At 39.2% G+C, this 16,329-nt stretch overlaps 1 protein-coding gene across 1 annotated transcript in view; it reads left to right on the top strand.

Moving 5' to 3' along the window:
- Positions 1–16,329, top strand: part of ATXN2 (ataxin 2) — a gene marked incomplete in the record, with an annotated part of 1,324,939 nt that overhangs the window by 1,198,399 nt on the left and 110,211 nt on the right. The window contains 2 exon segments of the mRNA XM_053699757.1: positions 3,295–3,479; positions 3,640–3,772. Of these exon segments, the coding sequence (XP_053555732.1) occupies positions 3,295–3,479; positions 3,640–3,772 (318 nt within the window).

Here is a 16,329-nt window from a genome sequence, read left to right as displayed (position 1 = left end):
AGGTCTGAGGTAAAAGTAATATTAATTTATAGATGGCATTCACAAATTAAAACGCCAAGTAGGAATAGAAGGCCAGAAAGTGATACGAGGATAAAGACTGTATGAGTCTAAGAGCCCCATTATCCAAAACTCGCCAGCATAGATAAAGCTCATGCAATCATGCCAACCTTTTTTTTTTTTGTTAAGTATATTGTTATTTACAATACAAGGATACATTTATAATAAAGTTAGGTTAATTATTTCCCACTATTTATATTACTACGCTTATGTCCATTTTTAGTCCATTTTGTTTTTTGCATACCTGCTTGCATGTGTTATGAAATCCTCATATTTTTAGGATGTCAGATATACTTGTTTATGTATATATGTTTGTTCTGTGCTTGTGTGACTGTGTGTGTACGTAGGTGTGGGTGTGTCTGTGTTTATGTGTGTGCTTGAGTGTTTGTGTGTGTATGTATGTATGAGTAAGTGCGTGTGCGCATGTGTGTATGTGTGTGTGCTTGTGCGGGTGTGTATGTATGTGTGTCTGTGGGTGTACGTGTGTGTGTGTGTATGTGTATATATATATATATATATATATATATATGTGTGTGTGTGTCTATGTGTGTATATGTATATGTGTGCTTGTATGTGTGTCTGTCTCTTGGCTACAAAATTAGGGCAGTTCCATTTTTTATTTATATCATGGTGGACGGACTCTTGTGCTGTTTTCTAGTATGACTTTTGCAAAGGATTTATTCTAAAGATTTTAAAAAACAGAAAAAGGAAAATATACATTAAAATTAAAAAATATAGAGAAATGTTTTTTTTTTTTTTTTTTTTTTAAAGAGGGATAAATAATATAATATATAAAAAAAATAATGTATAATATAGCATATAGCCAGAAAACTGGTCATTCAAAATATTTACCATAAAGTTTGGGAAACTTATTTTCTTTGGTGTACTTCTAGAGTTTTTTCTTAGAAATCATTTAGAATTTCAAGAATTCTTCCATTTCTCCAGGCTAGTTTGGAAGTTTCAGATTTCGGCCTTGTCTTTTTTGTTTCATAAAAATTTGGCTTAGTTGCCTGATGATCAAACTTTTGTCCAAGTCTTGGTGAGAATTCGCCCTTTTATTAGGCCTATTACTCCACCTTAGAAAATGAATTTAGTTCTATCCATTTTGCAAGGTTCCCACTTTGAAACTATGCATTATTTGGACCTAAAATTGCTGTCTTGGAAAATTATTTTTAATCTAGCCATCTCTTCAGCTAGACAAGTTTCTAAGCTCTCAGCTCTTTCTTCTGATCCCCCTTTTTGCTTTTTCATCAGGATAAAGGGGTTCGTATAACTAAATATGATTTTATTCCAAAGGTTATATCTTCTGAGAAAATTAACTAGGAAATTGTTGTTCCTTATTTGTGCCAAAATCCCTTTAATTCTAAAGAACGTCTACTACACAATTTGGATGTTGTTAGAGCCTTCAAATTTTATCTTCAGGCTTCTAAAGATTTTAGACAGACCTCTACTAAAGATTTTAGACAGACCTCTAGCTTGTTTGTCGACTTTTCGGGTAACAGGAGGGGTCAAAAGGCTATGGCGTTGACTTTAGCATTGTAGCTGAAGCATGACAATACGTAAAGCTTACTAAGGTTGTGGGAAAACCACCTCTAAAAAGAGTTACTGCACATTCTACTAGATCTGTATCTACCTCTTGGGCCTTCAAGAATGAGGCCTCCTTGGAAAAGTTTTGCAAGGCGGGAACTTGGTCTTCTGTTCATACCTTTTCTAAATTTGGTTTGATGTTTATGCTTCTTCAGAAGCTGCTTTTGGTAGAAAAGTGTCTGGCAAATAGGAACTGGGTTCTTTGTCCCACCCATCCTTAACATGCTCATAGCTTGGGTATTTTATATCACATATTCTGAGCACCTATTGGACTCTCCTCATCTTATGAAAGAAAACAAAATTTATGCTTGCCGATAAATTTATTTTGGTATGAGGAGAGTCGATAGGACCCTTCCTATTTTTGTTGAATCTGGGCGGCTGTTATTATTTGCACATCTTAACCCTGCTTTCTGTCTTTCATACCTTTTTTTTTTCCTACCACTCTCCTCTGTCAAATATCTTATGTTGTGCAACTGAGCTCAACAGAGGCTAGCTCAGCCCCATCAGCAGGTTACTTACATTTACATTCACCCAGTTGTGTTATTTATTTTGATAGTTAATTTTTGTATTTGCTCATAGAAACAAGGGTCAGTGAGCCCTGATATTAACCACAAAACAAACTGAGGCTAGTGGTTGTGGTTTAAGATGCGTAAAATGTGTTTGTTCTGGTTATAGGTCTGCTGTGTTTGCAAACTATACTTTAAGCATGGGCAGTTTTTGGCAGGATTTAGCTGATAAATTAGTCCTTTAGTGTTTAGTCCATTGCTTACCACATTCTGAGACACAGCTTGTTGTAGAGATCAATGGCTTAAAACTTATTATGGCAAGTCTCTCCAAATATATATCCTTGTGAAACCTAATTTACAGTCCTGCTCTTTGTTAAAGTGAAGTCAAGTGAAGCTAGGATTGACTATTGAAACAAATAAAGGGGACTTTCATTCATGAAGCAAACATACTTCATGCAGAAAGCTCCTTTATTTGTTTCAAGCGATCACTGCTCTGAGTTGCTAAGACAGCCCACGGCATATCACTGTTTTGCTAAGAGGTGATGTTTTGGCACCCTTGGCAGCCGGATTTCACGCACGCTATTGGCTAAGAGATGAAAACGTCACCTCTTAGCAAAACCGCAAACTGCCATGGGCTTCTTTAGCAGCTCAGAGCGGCAATTGCTTGAAACAAAGGAGCTTTCTGCATGAAGTATGTTATACTTTATGAATGAAAGTCCCCTTTATTTGTTTCAATAGTCAATCCTAGCGTTTCACAAACGCTAGGGTTGACTTTCACTTTAACTACATCCTTCAGTTTACTGACATATCCATTTATTTGATATACCCATGTATAATATTGACCATAATAATGATAATAATATCCATCTAGTTCAAAATAAACTACACTCTTAATATGAGGAAATTGATTTAAATTTGATTTTGAAGGGGGGAAAAAAAAAATATATATATATGTGTGTGTGTGTGTGTGTCTGTCTGATTATTTAGGAGCTCATATAGTCATTCATTTTATATATACAGTTGTTGGTTCCAATGCAGCCTGCAGATTTGAGTTGTTTTTACATATTGGTGCCTTGTCTTTTTAAGATGGCTTATAACAAACTATTTTATTTACAAATTCATAAAAATAAATGCTCTGTTTCAGTCCCAAATATGCCCCAACAACGGCAAGATCAGCATCACCAGAACACCATGATGCATCCAGTATCAGCAGCGGGACCTCCTATGGTACCTACTCCCCCTGCCTACTCTGCTCAGTATGTCACTTACAGTCCTCAACAGTTTTCTAATCAGCCTCTCATGCAACATGTGCAACATTACCAGTCACAGGTAACTTTTTTTTTTTTCACCTAATAATATTATGTATTAGTTGCTCCATTTCATCTGTCTGCTATAATACATGTGTGCAATATGTATTTTTCTTTAACAAATCTTACAATGCTAAATTATGACAATGTGTCTATGTTTTTGTTTTTATTGTTTGTTTCAGCATCCACATGTTTATAGTCCTGTTCTACAGGGGAACACCAGGATGATATCTCCACAAACTCATGCACAGGCTGGTTTAGTTTCCTCATCTGCAACACAGTATGGTGCGCCTGAGCAAGCACATGCCATGTATGGTAAGTGTCTCCTTCACATCCAGACCATGTATTTCTAATGATATTGTTGGTGTTCAGCATCTTTTAAAATTTGATTTCTTTTATAAGGTGGTGAGAGTCACCGAACCATTACTTCTGGATTCAACTCCTGGCCTCTATACAGGAGCAAAGAATCCCAAAACTCTAAGAGCTCTTAATCCCTCCCACCTCTCTGGTATTCCAGTCTTATCTTTGCCTCCACAGGAGAAAGGTGAAGAATTTTTTCTCCAAATTCTTCGTTGAGAGGGGTTCTCAGACTGATTTGAGGCCTATTTTCCCCCTAATTGAGCAGCTACTTACGAAAGAGGGGAGTTTGGAGTATTGGTAGTGACAATCATTCCCAGTGAGGAGTTAGTCACAAGCATGCCACATATGTCACTGGACTGGTCCCTTAGTCTCCTCCTGTTAGTTAGTCAATATACTCTAAACATATATTCTTTTCTGTTACATTTACAGCACTGGATGGGCTCTCCAGAATCAGTCTTATCTGCAGTTGGTAAGCACAATAGGGTGAGAGCATGTAGAAAAAGAAGAAAAGAAGCGGTCCCAACATCCAGTAAGTTAAAAGAAAACAGGTTTATTTATTCCATTTAAAATTCCACACGGGTCACACAGTAAAAGATAGGTTTTACGCGTTTCGGCCCAGTGCCGTACTCATAAACCTAATTAGACACAGGTGAGTGTCTGTTTAAAAGGGTTACAAACTTCATGGCTATTGGTTGGTGTGTAACACACCCCTATTATCCATGTAAATACAGAATCTGCACAAGTAATAAATCACCTAATAAAGCATTACTCTGATCAAAAAACAGGTGAGGAACTGTAAAGAATATGTACCTGGTATTAAGCAACATTTTAGTTTAAGCAAAAGATTCACATAGTGCAAATATATGAGTAATACAAATATATTTTGGCATATTTTCACAAGCTGCCTAAAGAGCACCTGTGACCATATTATATGGATATTTACACTTAAGAATCTAATATGTATTATGTTTAGTGTGCCTTATACTGGAATTAAGAACTATTGAAGTAACATGTACATTTATTTCAATATTTGTATTGTAGGTAGTTTTTAACTCACAAAGGAATTTTTCATTTTAATCTTTATTTTGGGTGCTCAATTCCTAAATGATACTTGTAGTAGGTAGGTTTTAAGTATCAAAATAATGTTAAAACTTCTATTCATTATCTATTATATAATGAAAATAAAGAACATATGAAATGTATATCTTGATCACAACGCAATAGCTTTATGCTATACATTTGGGGAAAGAATGAACAGAGCACCTCCTCTGCATATGTTTTTGAGTAGGGGGTGCACTGGACCATGAAACAACTTATTTCCAATGGTTGATAATATCAAACTCAGAATTGAATCCCTGAGGAACCTGAGTGTTCAGTTTCATGATCCAGTACACCTCCTGTCTCATCCTTATTGCCACCCCTAGGAGGCAATCTGATGGTCTCAATGCCTCGCCATCTAAATGCTCCAGTGTCCTTGCCGTGCACCTCAATGAAATGCCGTGATAATGCTGAACACGGTTTCTCATATTTTATATATCCTAGATGTTCTCTAATTCGGGTGCGGACTTCCCTACTGGTCATTCCAACATATTGTTTGGAGTGTACCTGGCATTCAATGAGGTACACTACATAGGTGCTGGAGAATTTTATGCACCCTCTGGATGCAAATCTTTGTGTAGTGGTGCAAGAGTAAAACTCTTTGCCCTCAGTGATGAAATCACATGCTTTGCATCTATTATCTCCACACTTGTAAGTGCCATTGACTTGCATCCAAGAGCCCCTGTTCTTTTATTTGCAAGGCAAAAGGCTTGGGGACAACATATTACCTAGAGTTAGGTTTTTGGAATAGACACACCTAAATCCCTTCTCAACTGTAGACTTTAGATGTACATCACCCAGAAGTATAGGAAAATATTTCCGGATGATGTCACACACTTTTGAATAGTCTGAAGAATATTGTGTAATGAAAGTGAGTGATCTTTCATCTCTATTGCCACGACTGGGCATTATTACAGAGTTGTTCTTTCCCTCCATAGCTGTTTTTTTAGCTATGTTGTTTAGCTGCTTCGGTGGATATCCCCTATCCTTTAGTCTTTGCTTGAGTAGTTTTGATTCTTTTAGGAAATCACAGTCATTACTACAAACCCTCCTGGCTCTCAGGAATTGACCCTTTACTATTCCCTTGAATACATGGGAGGGATGTCCACTCTTGTGATGGAGGATCGTATTCCCTGAGATAGGTTTCCTATAAAGTTTTGAAACAATCTTGTGTGTTTGACAATCTCCTGTTAGAGTGACATCTAAAAAGTTGACTCTCTGCCTATGCCATTCATAGGTAAATGAGAGGCCATGCCTAGCTTCACTTAGGTACTGAAAAAATGAAGCGGCTTGTCCTTCAGTGGATGACCAGATGAATATAAGGTCGTCAATGAAGCGGCGGTAAAACACTACTTCCGCTCTGAGGGGGTTATCATCTCCATAGATGAAGAACCGTTCAAGCCAGCCCATGAACAGATTCGCATAAGAAGGGGCGATTTTGGCCCCCATGGCTGTCCCTTGCTTCTGGAGGTAAAACACCCCCTCAAAGCAGAAGTAGTTATGTTCAAGCAAATACTGTGTGATGCGTAAAAGATACACTATATGTTCAGATGTCAGATCTGCGCTGGAGGTTAAAAAATACTCAACAGCTTCTAACCCCATATCGTGGGGTATGCTGGAGTACAGCGAGACCACATCAATGGTAAACCAGCTGTAATGTGAATGCCACTCGATATCCTCCAGCATACCCAACACATGTGTGGTATCGCGGATGTAACTTGGTAATGCCAAAACATATGGCTGGAATATTCCATCCAACCAATCACACAGAGGCTCAAGGAGAGAGCCTATCCCTGAAACAATAGGGCGACCCTTGACATTATCGAGGCTTTTGTGGACTTTCGGCAGATGATGGAAGATGGGGGTAACCGGATGTGTCACATACAAGGAATCTGCTTTTTGTTGATCAAAAATTCCTCGTTCAACCCCATCATCCAGCATCTGCCCAAGTTCATGTTGGAAACTTTTAGTAGGATTCCGATCCATAACTGTATATGTACAAGAATCGGTTAGTTGTCGTAAAGCCTCACTAACATAGTCCACACGATCAAGTACCACCACACTACCACCCTTATAAGATTGGCGTATGACAATCTTGTCATTATTCTGTATTGTAGTAATCGCTTCTTTTTCTGATTTAGAGAGGTTGTGCGAGGTTGATGTGGTAGACATGCTTAATTGTTTTAAATCCTCAACCACCCGCTTATGAAAAACCTCCAAAGATTTTCCCCGATGATGTATCGGGTAAAAATTGGAGGTAACTTTTCTTTGTGGAAACCTAGTGTTAGTTGCTTGGCTAAGTAATATGGACTCTCTTTCCAAGCTTTCCAATGATACAACACTGCAGGCCTCTTGGAAGCTTTGGGTAGAGGAACAATTGGACTCCGTAGTATCTTGTGAGGGACAAGAACTCACTTCCTCAGTACTGGCTCACATTTCAAAATGTTTGTTCAAAGTAATTTTTCTTATAAAACGGTTGAGATCTATGATAGTTTGAAAAAGATTGAACTTTCTGTTAGGGCAAAAGCCCAAACCAAGTTCCAAAATCTTGATTTCTGCTTTGTTCAAAACATATGATGACAAATTAATAACACTACTAGACTGAACTAGTTTGTCGCTTTGGGATCTCTCAATGTATATCTGTGCTTGGGAGTATATGCTTTCCTCCCTCCCCCTCCCGTGTGTTTCTGTGCCACGTGAAAAACCTGTGGTACTACTGTTGTCTGTTGTACATCAGTTTCTGGATAAGCATTGTGTTGAATCATAGAATTGTGTGTTCTGTCTTGTGTCTTATTTAAAGGTGTTTTGAGTCTGGCACCTGGATTAGATAGACTATTTGAATCAGTATTAGTAACTTGTGGTACTAGCTCAAGTTCTCCTCCACTTGCCTCTGAATCTACAATACAATCATTTCCAGAGCCCTCATCACCTGAAGTAGAGACCCCTTGAGATGATAAATCATCATCAGTTGTTTCGGGGTCAGAGAATGTAACTCTCTTTTTAGATTTATTTTTTCTCTTTTTGTGATGAGGGATGAATGGTTGTACCTCAGTATGTATACCTGGGCCTTGATTTGCTTCTATAGTGTTTGAATTAGAATGTGTAATGTTGCCTTGATGTTGGTTTGCTTTACCTATGCGTTTATTTTTGTTGAAATTTCTTCGATGACGTGTGTTGTTTTTCTGCCAAATAAAAACTTGGTTATCAGAATAATCTTTCTGATCTCTTAAAAACTTAGTGTGTTTTATAGAGATCAGTTCCTGTCTAGAGGTTTCAACAACATTTCTTAACATTTGGTCAAAGCTCACATATTCATTGCTCATCTTAAAATTGTTAAGCTCAACTTGTAATTTGGCAATATTATTCCTAACTATGACCAATTGATTGGATTTAAATTTAATAAGCATAACCATAAGTCTCAGGGAACATTCAGAGAGTATACTGTTCCATTCAGTTACAAAGTCCTGGTCAGTTACTTCAAAGTTGGGAAATTTCTTTACCCTTAGTCCCCTTGGAATCATTTGCATAGTAAGGTATTTATTTAGAATCCAGGAGTCCAGTTTCAACCTGATCTCCTTGAGCCTCAAAATCTCCAAGTTATGGAACAAATCCCCAAGCTTGATGTCAATTGATTGTGTTGAGAAAAACTCTTCAAGTTCAAGTCCCTCTAGATCTTGATCATTCAGACTTATAAGTGAATAAAACTGTGTAGATTCTAGTGTGGTATCCATGTTTAAAAGCTTTACAAATAGCAGGCAACCCAAAACAGCTATACTTCCGGTAACCACAGTATCAAGGAAAATTGGAGAAATAAGAAAAGTTTTATCTGTGGTTAACCCGTGAATAGCCGTATGTTGTATAAGGAAAGGTAGTCCTCAGCCCTCAGTAATTCATTATCATAAGCATAAGCACTATAGATATCTGAGCAATGTTGTCGCACTAAAAGTAGATATGTGTCCATATAAAACTTTAGACATATGTCCTATGTGGAAAGCATAAGTAGATATGCAGACTCACCCGCTCTGATCCTCGGTAGAATTTCACGAGTATCCACACTTCGCGGAAATGAAGCTGTAAATTGCTCCAGCTACTCGTGATAAGAAGCTCAGCAGGAATGTAAACTTGCGGCCGCCGCCGACAACGTACTGCTCCTGCAGTGACTCCGGTCAGGCAGCTTCCTTCCAAGCCGGTTTCAGTATTCCTCTGAGATTTCTGACAGTTAGATCCGATCTGCCAATGGCGATCCAGATGCGGGGTCACGTGATGAATAATTGACCAATCAAGTGCAATGCTCGTACCTACTGCTTAGCTGCTTAGCTGGAGCTCTATAACGGGTAAATCGATGGGTCCACCTGGGGTTGCCTGTAAGTGCTTGCAGATGAAGGGTACCATATACAGGATTCCTTGTAATCCTATTGAGGCATGTAGAAAAAGAAGCGGTCCCAACATCCAGTAAGTTAAAAGAAAACAGCTTTATTTATTCCATTTAAAATTCAACATGGGTCACACAGTAAAAGATAGGTTTTACGCGTTTCGGCCCAGTGCCGTACTCATAAACCTAATTAGACACAGGTGAGTGTCTGTTTAAAAGGTTTACAAACTTCATGGCTATTGGATGGTGTGTAACACACCCCTATTATCCATGTAAATACAGAATCTGCACAAGTAATAAATCACCTAATAAAGCATTACTCTGATCAAAAAACAGGTGAGGAACTGTAAAGAATATGTACCTGGTATTAAGCAACATTTTAGTTTAAGCAAAAGATTCACATAGTGCAAATATATGAGTAATACAAATATATTTTGGCATATTTTCACAAGCTGCCTAAAGAGCACCTGTGACCATATTATATGGATATTTACACTTAAGAATCTAATATGTATTATGTTTAGTGTGCCTTATACTGGAATTAAGAACTATTGAAGTAACATGTACATTTATTTCAATATTTGTATTGTAGGTAGTTTTTAACTCACAAAGGAATTAAGGTAAGGTAAGACATTTCTGTGCAGGCTATTAGGAGGTACATCACTCTGAGGTACATCATAGCAAGGGGTCATACACATGTAACAGACGAAATCCACTTTTATTTCTTATACTTTTTAAATCTAGTCTAATAATTATGGAAGCTTTATTATGTGTTAACATATGCTGTTTACTATTCAGCTAATTCACCTGGGAGTTTCACCTCTATGCAACATTTTAGTATCTGTTATCTTCACAGTAAAAGGGATATAAGTGATTGGCAATGTGAGTAAGAGTCTCTTTATATATTTTGTTTTTGTGCACTGACAGCATGTCAGTTACAGTTAGTAACTGAACTACTCCCCTCTCTTTTTTTAAATTTCTTAACTGCTTCTTTGTTTTTGAGTGCATCGGACATTTTTATAAATGTCTTATTACTGAAGGGTTAGATATTTCTATTATTTTTATGCAGCGCATTATTATTATTTACTTTTATTAGACAAGGAGGTTATCCCTTTAATACTTACTGCCCAATGTTGTCTAACAGTCCAATGCTGCTCTTCCTCTAAATTAATCTGTCTTCCCTGTTACCTTAATACAAGTAAGTGATTCAGATTTTTCTCCAGCATTTAAAGGTTTGTGCACTCTGTAGTTGTGTTGGCTATGGGCTTAATGTACTAAGCAGCATAAGCTGCTTTCTTTACTAAGATATGGTGAGTCCACGGCTTCATCAATTACTGTTGGGAATATCACTCATGGCCAGCAGGAGGAGGCAAAGAGCACCACAGTTAAACTGTTAAGTATCACTTCCCTTCCCACAACCCCCAGTCATTCTCTTTGCCTTCGGTGCAAGGAGGAGGTGAAGTTTTGGTGTCTGAAGAAGATTGGATTTATTTGACTTCAATCAAGATTTTATTATTTTGAAAACCAGGGTAGGTTTGCTCTGATCTTTCCTTTCAGGATTGGGTCTAGCCATACTCCACGTTAGCCTCTTCAGTAGGGCAGTGGTGGCTTTAAAGCAGTTAGGAACTTGTGAGGTGGGCCTCCCTGCGTTTTCCTAACATATTTGCTGCCCATGGTATAGAAAACCTGAGTAGGTTTACTCTGTCCTTTCTTTTTCTACAGGTCTCTGTGAGGAGTGCCTTCGTCTCACTCTGTGTAATCTGTCCTCCTGCCGGACGGCCAGACTGCAGATAAGTGCCTTTGTCTTCTAGGTGTGCACTTATTAAGGTGGCACTCCAGCGTTATATGGGACTTACGTATCCTTTTTGGGATACTGACAGGCAAGGAGCAGGCACTTAGATGTGACTAGACTCGAGACAAGGGGTTTTTACTTTTATTGGGAATTCAAGTATAATCCTCTTACCTATTGGGGGCAAGCTAAGCAAGCTTTTTTGTTTTGACATATGTTTTTTGTAACTGCTCTGCTGATACGCAGTTCCTTTGGAAACAGTTTATTTTCACACAAGTTAAAGCAGGGACGCTATACGTTGTGGAGATTCTCACTTATACTCTGTGTGTTTTATGTGCTTAGATAGTGAGGCACAACACGTTAATTGGTATAACCAGTGGAGCTGTTTATATGTCCTGCTAGACTAACTTATGTTATGGGGCTTACGATCTTCCGTCATTACAGATGTGGTGGCGGGAAGAAACCTAATAGAGACGCTTAGAGTGTTAGAGGTTGTGCAGCAGGTTATGGCTGGACAATAGCAATCGTTTTAAAATTTATCTAATGATCTTTGTCTTCTTTTTCAGAAACGTGCGCTGTGTGTTGCGACGCAGTTTCTTCTAGGCAGGTCACGTGACCGGCTTCACCGCTTTTGTTTCTGACTTGTCTTCTTTCTGAAACATTAGTACACGAGCGGCAGGTAGCTGCCGTTTGTTACTTGCTCAATTGTTTTTTTGATCAAGCAAAAGGAAGGCTGAGATGTAGGAAATTTATCTGATTGCCTAGTCTATTGCTATATTTGTTCTCAGAGAAGTCTTTTATCGTTGTATTTAAAGTGAGAGCACTTCACATTTTTCGTATAAAATATTAAAATAGAATTTTATTTTCTCTTTTGTTATGAATAAGAACAGGGGAAACTCTGTTGTTGTTTTTGTGTCATATATATTGAGGCATACATTGTTCACTTTTACATGTGCTGCTTGCTTAGCTGAATTTTTCTCATGTTGAGCTAGATTGTTGCCCACAGAACCGAATGTCTCTCAGGTTGATGCTGTTCACCTAACAGTTCTTTCTTAAAGGGGCAGTCTAGTCAAAATTAAACTTTCATGATTCAGATAGGGCATGCAATTTTAAACAACTTTCCAATTTACTTCTATTATCTAATTTGCTCAATTCTTTATATATCCTTTGTTGAAGAAATAGCAATGCACATGTGTGAGCCAATCACACAAGGCCTCTGTATAGCAACCAATCAGCAGCTACTGAGCATATCTAGATATGCTTTTCAACAAGTGATATCAAGAGAATGAAGCAAATGAGATAATAGAAGTAAATTAGAAAGTTGTTTAAAATGACATGCTCTTTCTAAATCACGAAAGAAAAAATTTGGGTTTCATGTCCCTTTAAGCGTCCCAGCCTCAATGGAGTCACATGCAGTGCCTTGTGGTTCCTCTCAATCTCCTGGAGGAGTTTGTTTGCCTGCAGAAATTGTTGCTCAGGTATCTTCAGCGGTATCTGCTGCATTATCTGTTTTTCCTGTGCTAAAGGGATAAGGCAAGAGGGAAATTAGAGATTCAGATAGTAAGGTTTCTGTCCCACCTACTGCTACACAGATTTCCCTTCCTCATAGGTCTGATTAAGAGGATACGTCGGTAGCCTCTGAGGGTGAAATCTCAGATTCGGACAGTCTAATTCCTTCATCTGATGCTGAAGTAGTATCCTTCATGTATGGTTAAAGGAGGTTTCTCCAACATTGGTGTCCGGTCCACGGCGTCATCCATAACTTGTGGGAATATTCTCTTCCCCAACAGGAAATGGCAAAGAGCACAGCAAAAGCTGTCCATATAGCCCCTCCCAGGCTCCGCCCCCCCCAGTCATTCTCTTTGCCGCTCTGAACAAGTAGCATCTCCACGGAGATGGTGAAGAGTATGTGGTGTTTAGTTGTAGTTTTTTATTCTTCTATCAAGAGTTTGTTTTAAAATAGTGATGGTAGTGCTGGTATGTACTATTTACTCTGAAACAGAAAGAGATGAAGAGTTCTGTTTAAAGGAGGAGTATGATTTTAGCAGCAGTAACTAAAATCAATTGCTGTTCCCACGCAGGACTGTTGAGCTGAGAGAACTTCAGTTGGGGGGAACAGTTTGCAGACTTTTCTGCTCAAGGTATGACTAGCCATTTTTCTAACAAGACTGTGTAATGCTGGAAGGCTGTCATTTTCCCTCATGGGGATCGGTAAGCCATTTTCTTAGTCTTAGAAAGAATAAAGGGCTTATTATGGGCTATTAACTGGTGGACACTCTTAAGGGCTAAATCGATTTGTTTATTTAAGTTGTTTTTTAAAGTTTGAAGTAATTTTCACACTTTTATTGTTTGGGGAACGTTTTTATCGCCAGGCACTAGTTTAGACACCTTCCCAGTCAGGAAGGGCCTTTCACTACAGTAGGCAGAGCCTCATTTTCGCGCAGTTACTTTTGAGTACAGTGCATGCAGCTGCATGTGTGAGGGTCTGGTATCCACTGAAAACGTTCCTAGAAGGCTTGAATTGATATCGTATTCCCCCCTGGGTTTGGTGAAGTCGCAACAAAGGCTGTGGCTGGGACTGTAGTGGGGTTAAAATTGCAAACGGCTCCGGTTTCCACATTTTAAGGGTTAACAGCTTGAAAATTGGGGTACAATACTTTGTATGCATTAAGACACTGTGGTGAAAATTTGGTAAATATTGGATAATTCCTTCATAGTTTTTCACATATTCAGTAATAAAGTGTGCCCTGTTTAACATTTAAAGAGACAGTAACGGTTTTGTTTTAAAACGGTTTTTGTGCTTTATTAACCAGTTTAAGCCTGTTTAACATGTCTGTACCTTCAGATAGATCATGTTCTGTATGTATGGAAGCCAATGTGGTTCCTCCTTCAAATATATGTGATAATTGTGCCATAGCGTCCAAACATAGTAAGTACAGTACTGTCACAAATAGTAAGGTTCGCCAGGATGATTCCTCAGATGAAGGAAGTAGAGATAGTTCTACATCCTCTCCTTCTGTGTCTATACCAGTTATGCCCGCGCAGGCAACCCCTAGTACTTCTAGCGTGCCAATGCTTGTTACTATGCAACAATTGACGGCAGTAATGGATAACTCCATAGCTAATATTTTATCCAAAATGCCAGCATTTCAGAGAAAGCGCGATTGCTCTGTTTTAAACACTGTAGAGCAGGAGGGCGCTGATGATAATTTTTCTGTCACACCCTCACACCAGTCTGAAGTGGCAGTGAGGGAGGGTTTGTCAGATGGAGAAATTTCTGATACAGGAAGAATTTCTCAGCAGGCAGAACCTGATGTTGTGACATTTAAATTTAAATTAGAGCATCTCCGCGCATTACTTAAGGAGGTGCTATCTACTCTGGATGATTGTGACAATCTGGTCATCCTAGAAAAATTGTGCAAGATGGACAAGTTCCTAGAGGTCCCGGTGCACCCTGATGCCTTTCCGATACCTAAACGGGTGGCGGACATAGTGAATAAGGAGTGGGAGAAGCCAGGCATACCTTTTGTCCCTCCTCCTATATTTAAGAAATTGTTCCCTATGGTCGACCCCAGGAAGGACTTATGGCAAACAGTCCCTAAGGTCGAGGGGGCGGTTTCTACACTAGCCAAACGCACGACCATTCCCATTGAGGACAATTGTGCTTTCAAAGATCCTATGGATAAAAAGTTGGAGGGTTTGCTTAAAAAGATTTTTGTACAGCAAGGTTACCTCCTTCAACCTATTTCGTGCATTATTCCTGTCACTACAGCGGCGTGGTTCTGGTTAGAGGAACTGGAAAAGTCGCTCAGTAGGGAGACTCCGTATGAGGAATCATGGACAGAATTCACGCACTTAAGTTAGCTAATTCCTTTATTTTAGACGCCGCTTTGCAGTTAGCGAGGTTAGCGGCGAAAAATTCAGGGTTTGCCATTGTGGCGCGCAGAGGGCTCTGGCTAAAGTCTTGGTCGGCGGACGTATCTTCCAAGACAAAATTGCTTAATATCCCTTTCAAAGGTAAGACCCTTTTTGGGCCAGAATTGAAAGAGATTATTTCAGACATCACTGGGGGAAAGGGCCATGCCCTTCCACAAGATAGACCTTTCAAGGCTAAGAATAAGTCCAATTTTCATTCCTTTCGCAATTTCAGGAACGGACCGGCTTCCAACTCTGCAGCCTCTAGACAAGAGGGTAACGCTTCCCAGACTAAACCAGCTTGGAAACCAATGCAAGGCTGGAACAAGAGTAAACAGGCCAAGAAGCCTGCTGCTGCTACCAAAACAGCATGAAGGGGTAGCCCCCGATCCGGGACCGGATCTAGTAGGGGGCAGACTCTCTCTCTTTGCTCAGGCTTGGGCAAGAGATGTTCAGGATCCCTGGGCACTATAAATAGTCTCTCAGGGTTATCTTCTAGAATTCAAGGAACTACCCCCAAGGGGAAGGTTCCACATGTCTCACTTATCTTCAAACCAAATAAAGAGACAGGCATTCTTACATTGTGTAGAAGACCTGTTAAAGATGGGAGTGATACACCCAGTTCCAACTGTGGAACAAGGTCAGGGGTTTTACTCAAATCTGTTTGTAGTTCCCAAAAAAGAGGGAACTTTCAGACCAATTCTGGATTTAAAAATTCTAAACAAATTTCTCAGAGTTCCATCGTTCAAAATGGAAACCATTCGAACAATTTTACCTACAATCCAGGAGGGTCAATATATGACTACCGTGGATTTAAAGGATGCGTATCTACATATTCCTATCCACAAAGATCATCATCAGTTCCTAAGGTTCGCCTTTCTGGACAAACATTATCAGTTCATGGTTCTCCCATTCGGGCTAGCCACTGCTCCCAGAATTTTCACAAAGGTGCTCGGGTCCCTTCTAGCGGTTCTAAGACCAAGGGGTATTGCAGTGGCACCTTATCTGGACGACATTCTAATTCAAGCGTCGTCTCTTTCCAAAGCAAAGGCTCATACAGACATTGTGCTAGCCTTTCTCAGATCTCACGGGTGGAAGGTGAACGTAGAAAAGAGTTCCCTGTCTCCGGCGACAAGAGTTCCCTTTTTGGGAACAATAATAGATTCTTTAGAAATGAAGATCTTTTTGACAGAGGTCAGAAAGTCAAAGCTTCTAAACGCTTGTCAAGTTCTTCTCTCTATTCTGCAGCCTTCCATAGCTCAGTGCATGGAAGTAGTAGGGTTGATGGTTGCAGCAATGGACATAGTTCCTTTTGCTCGAATTCATCTAAGACCATTA

The sequence above is a fragment of the Bombina bombina genome, chromosome 2 (genome assembly GCF_027579735.1).
Source record: "Bombina bombina isolate aBomBom1 chromosome 2, aBomBom1.pri, whole genome shotgun sequence".
In the NCBI taxonomy this organism is placed as follows: Eukaryota; Metazoa; Chordata; class Amphibia; order Anura; family Bombinatoridae; genus Bombina; species Bombina bombina.
This window is presented reverse-complemented; position numbering and strand designations above follow the sequence as displayed.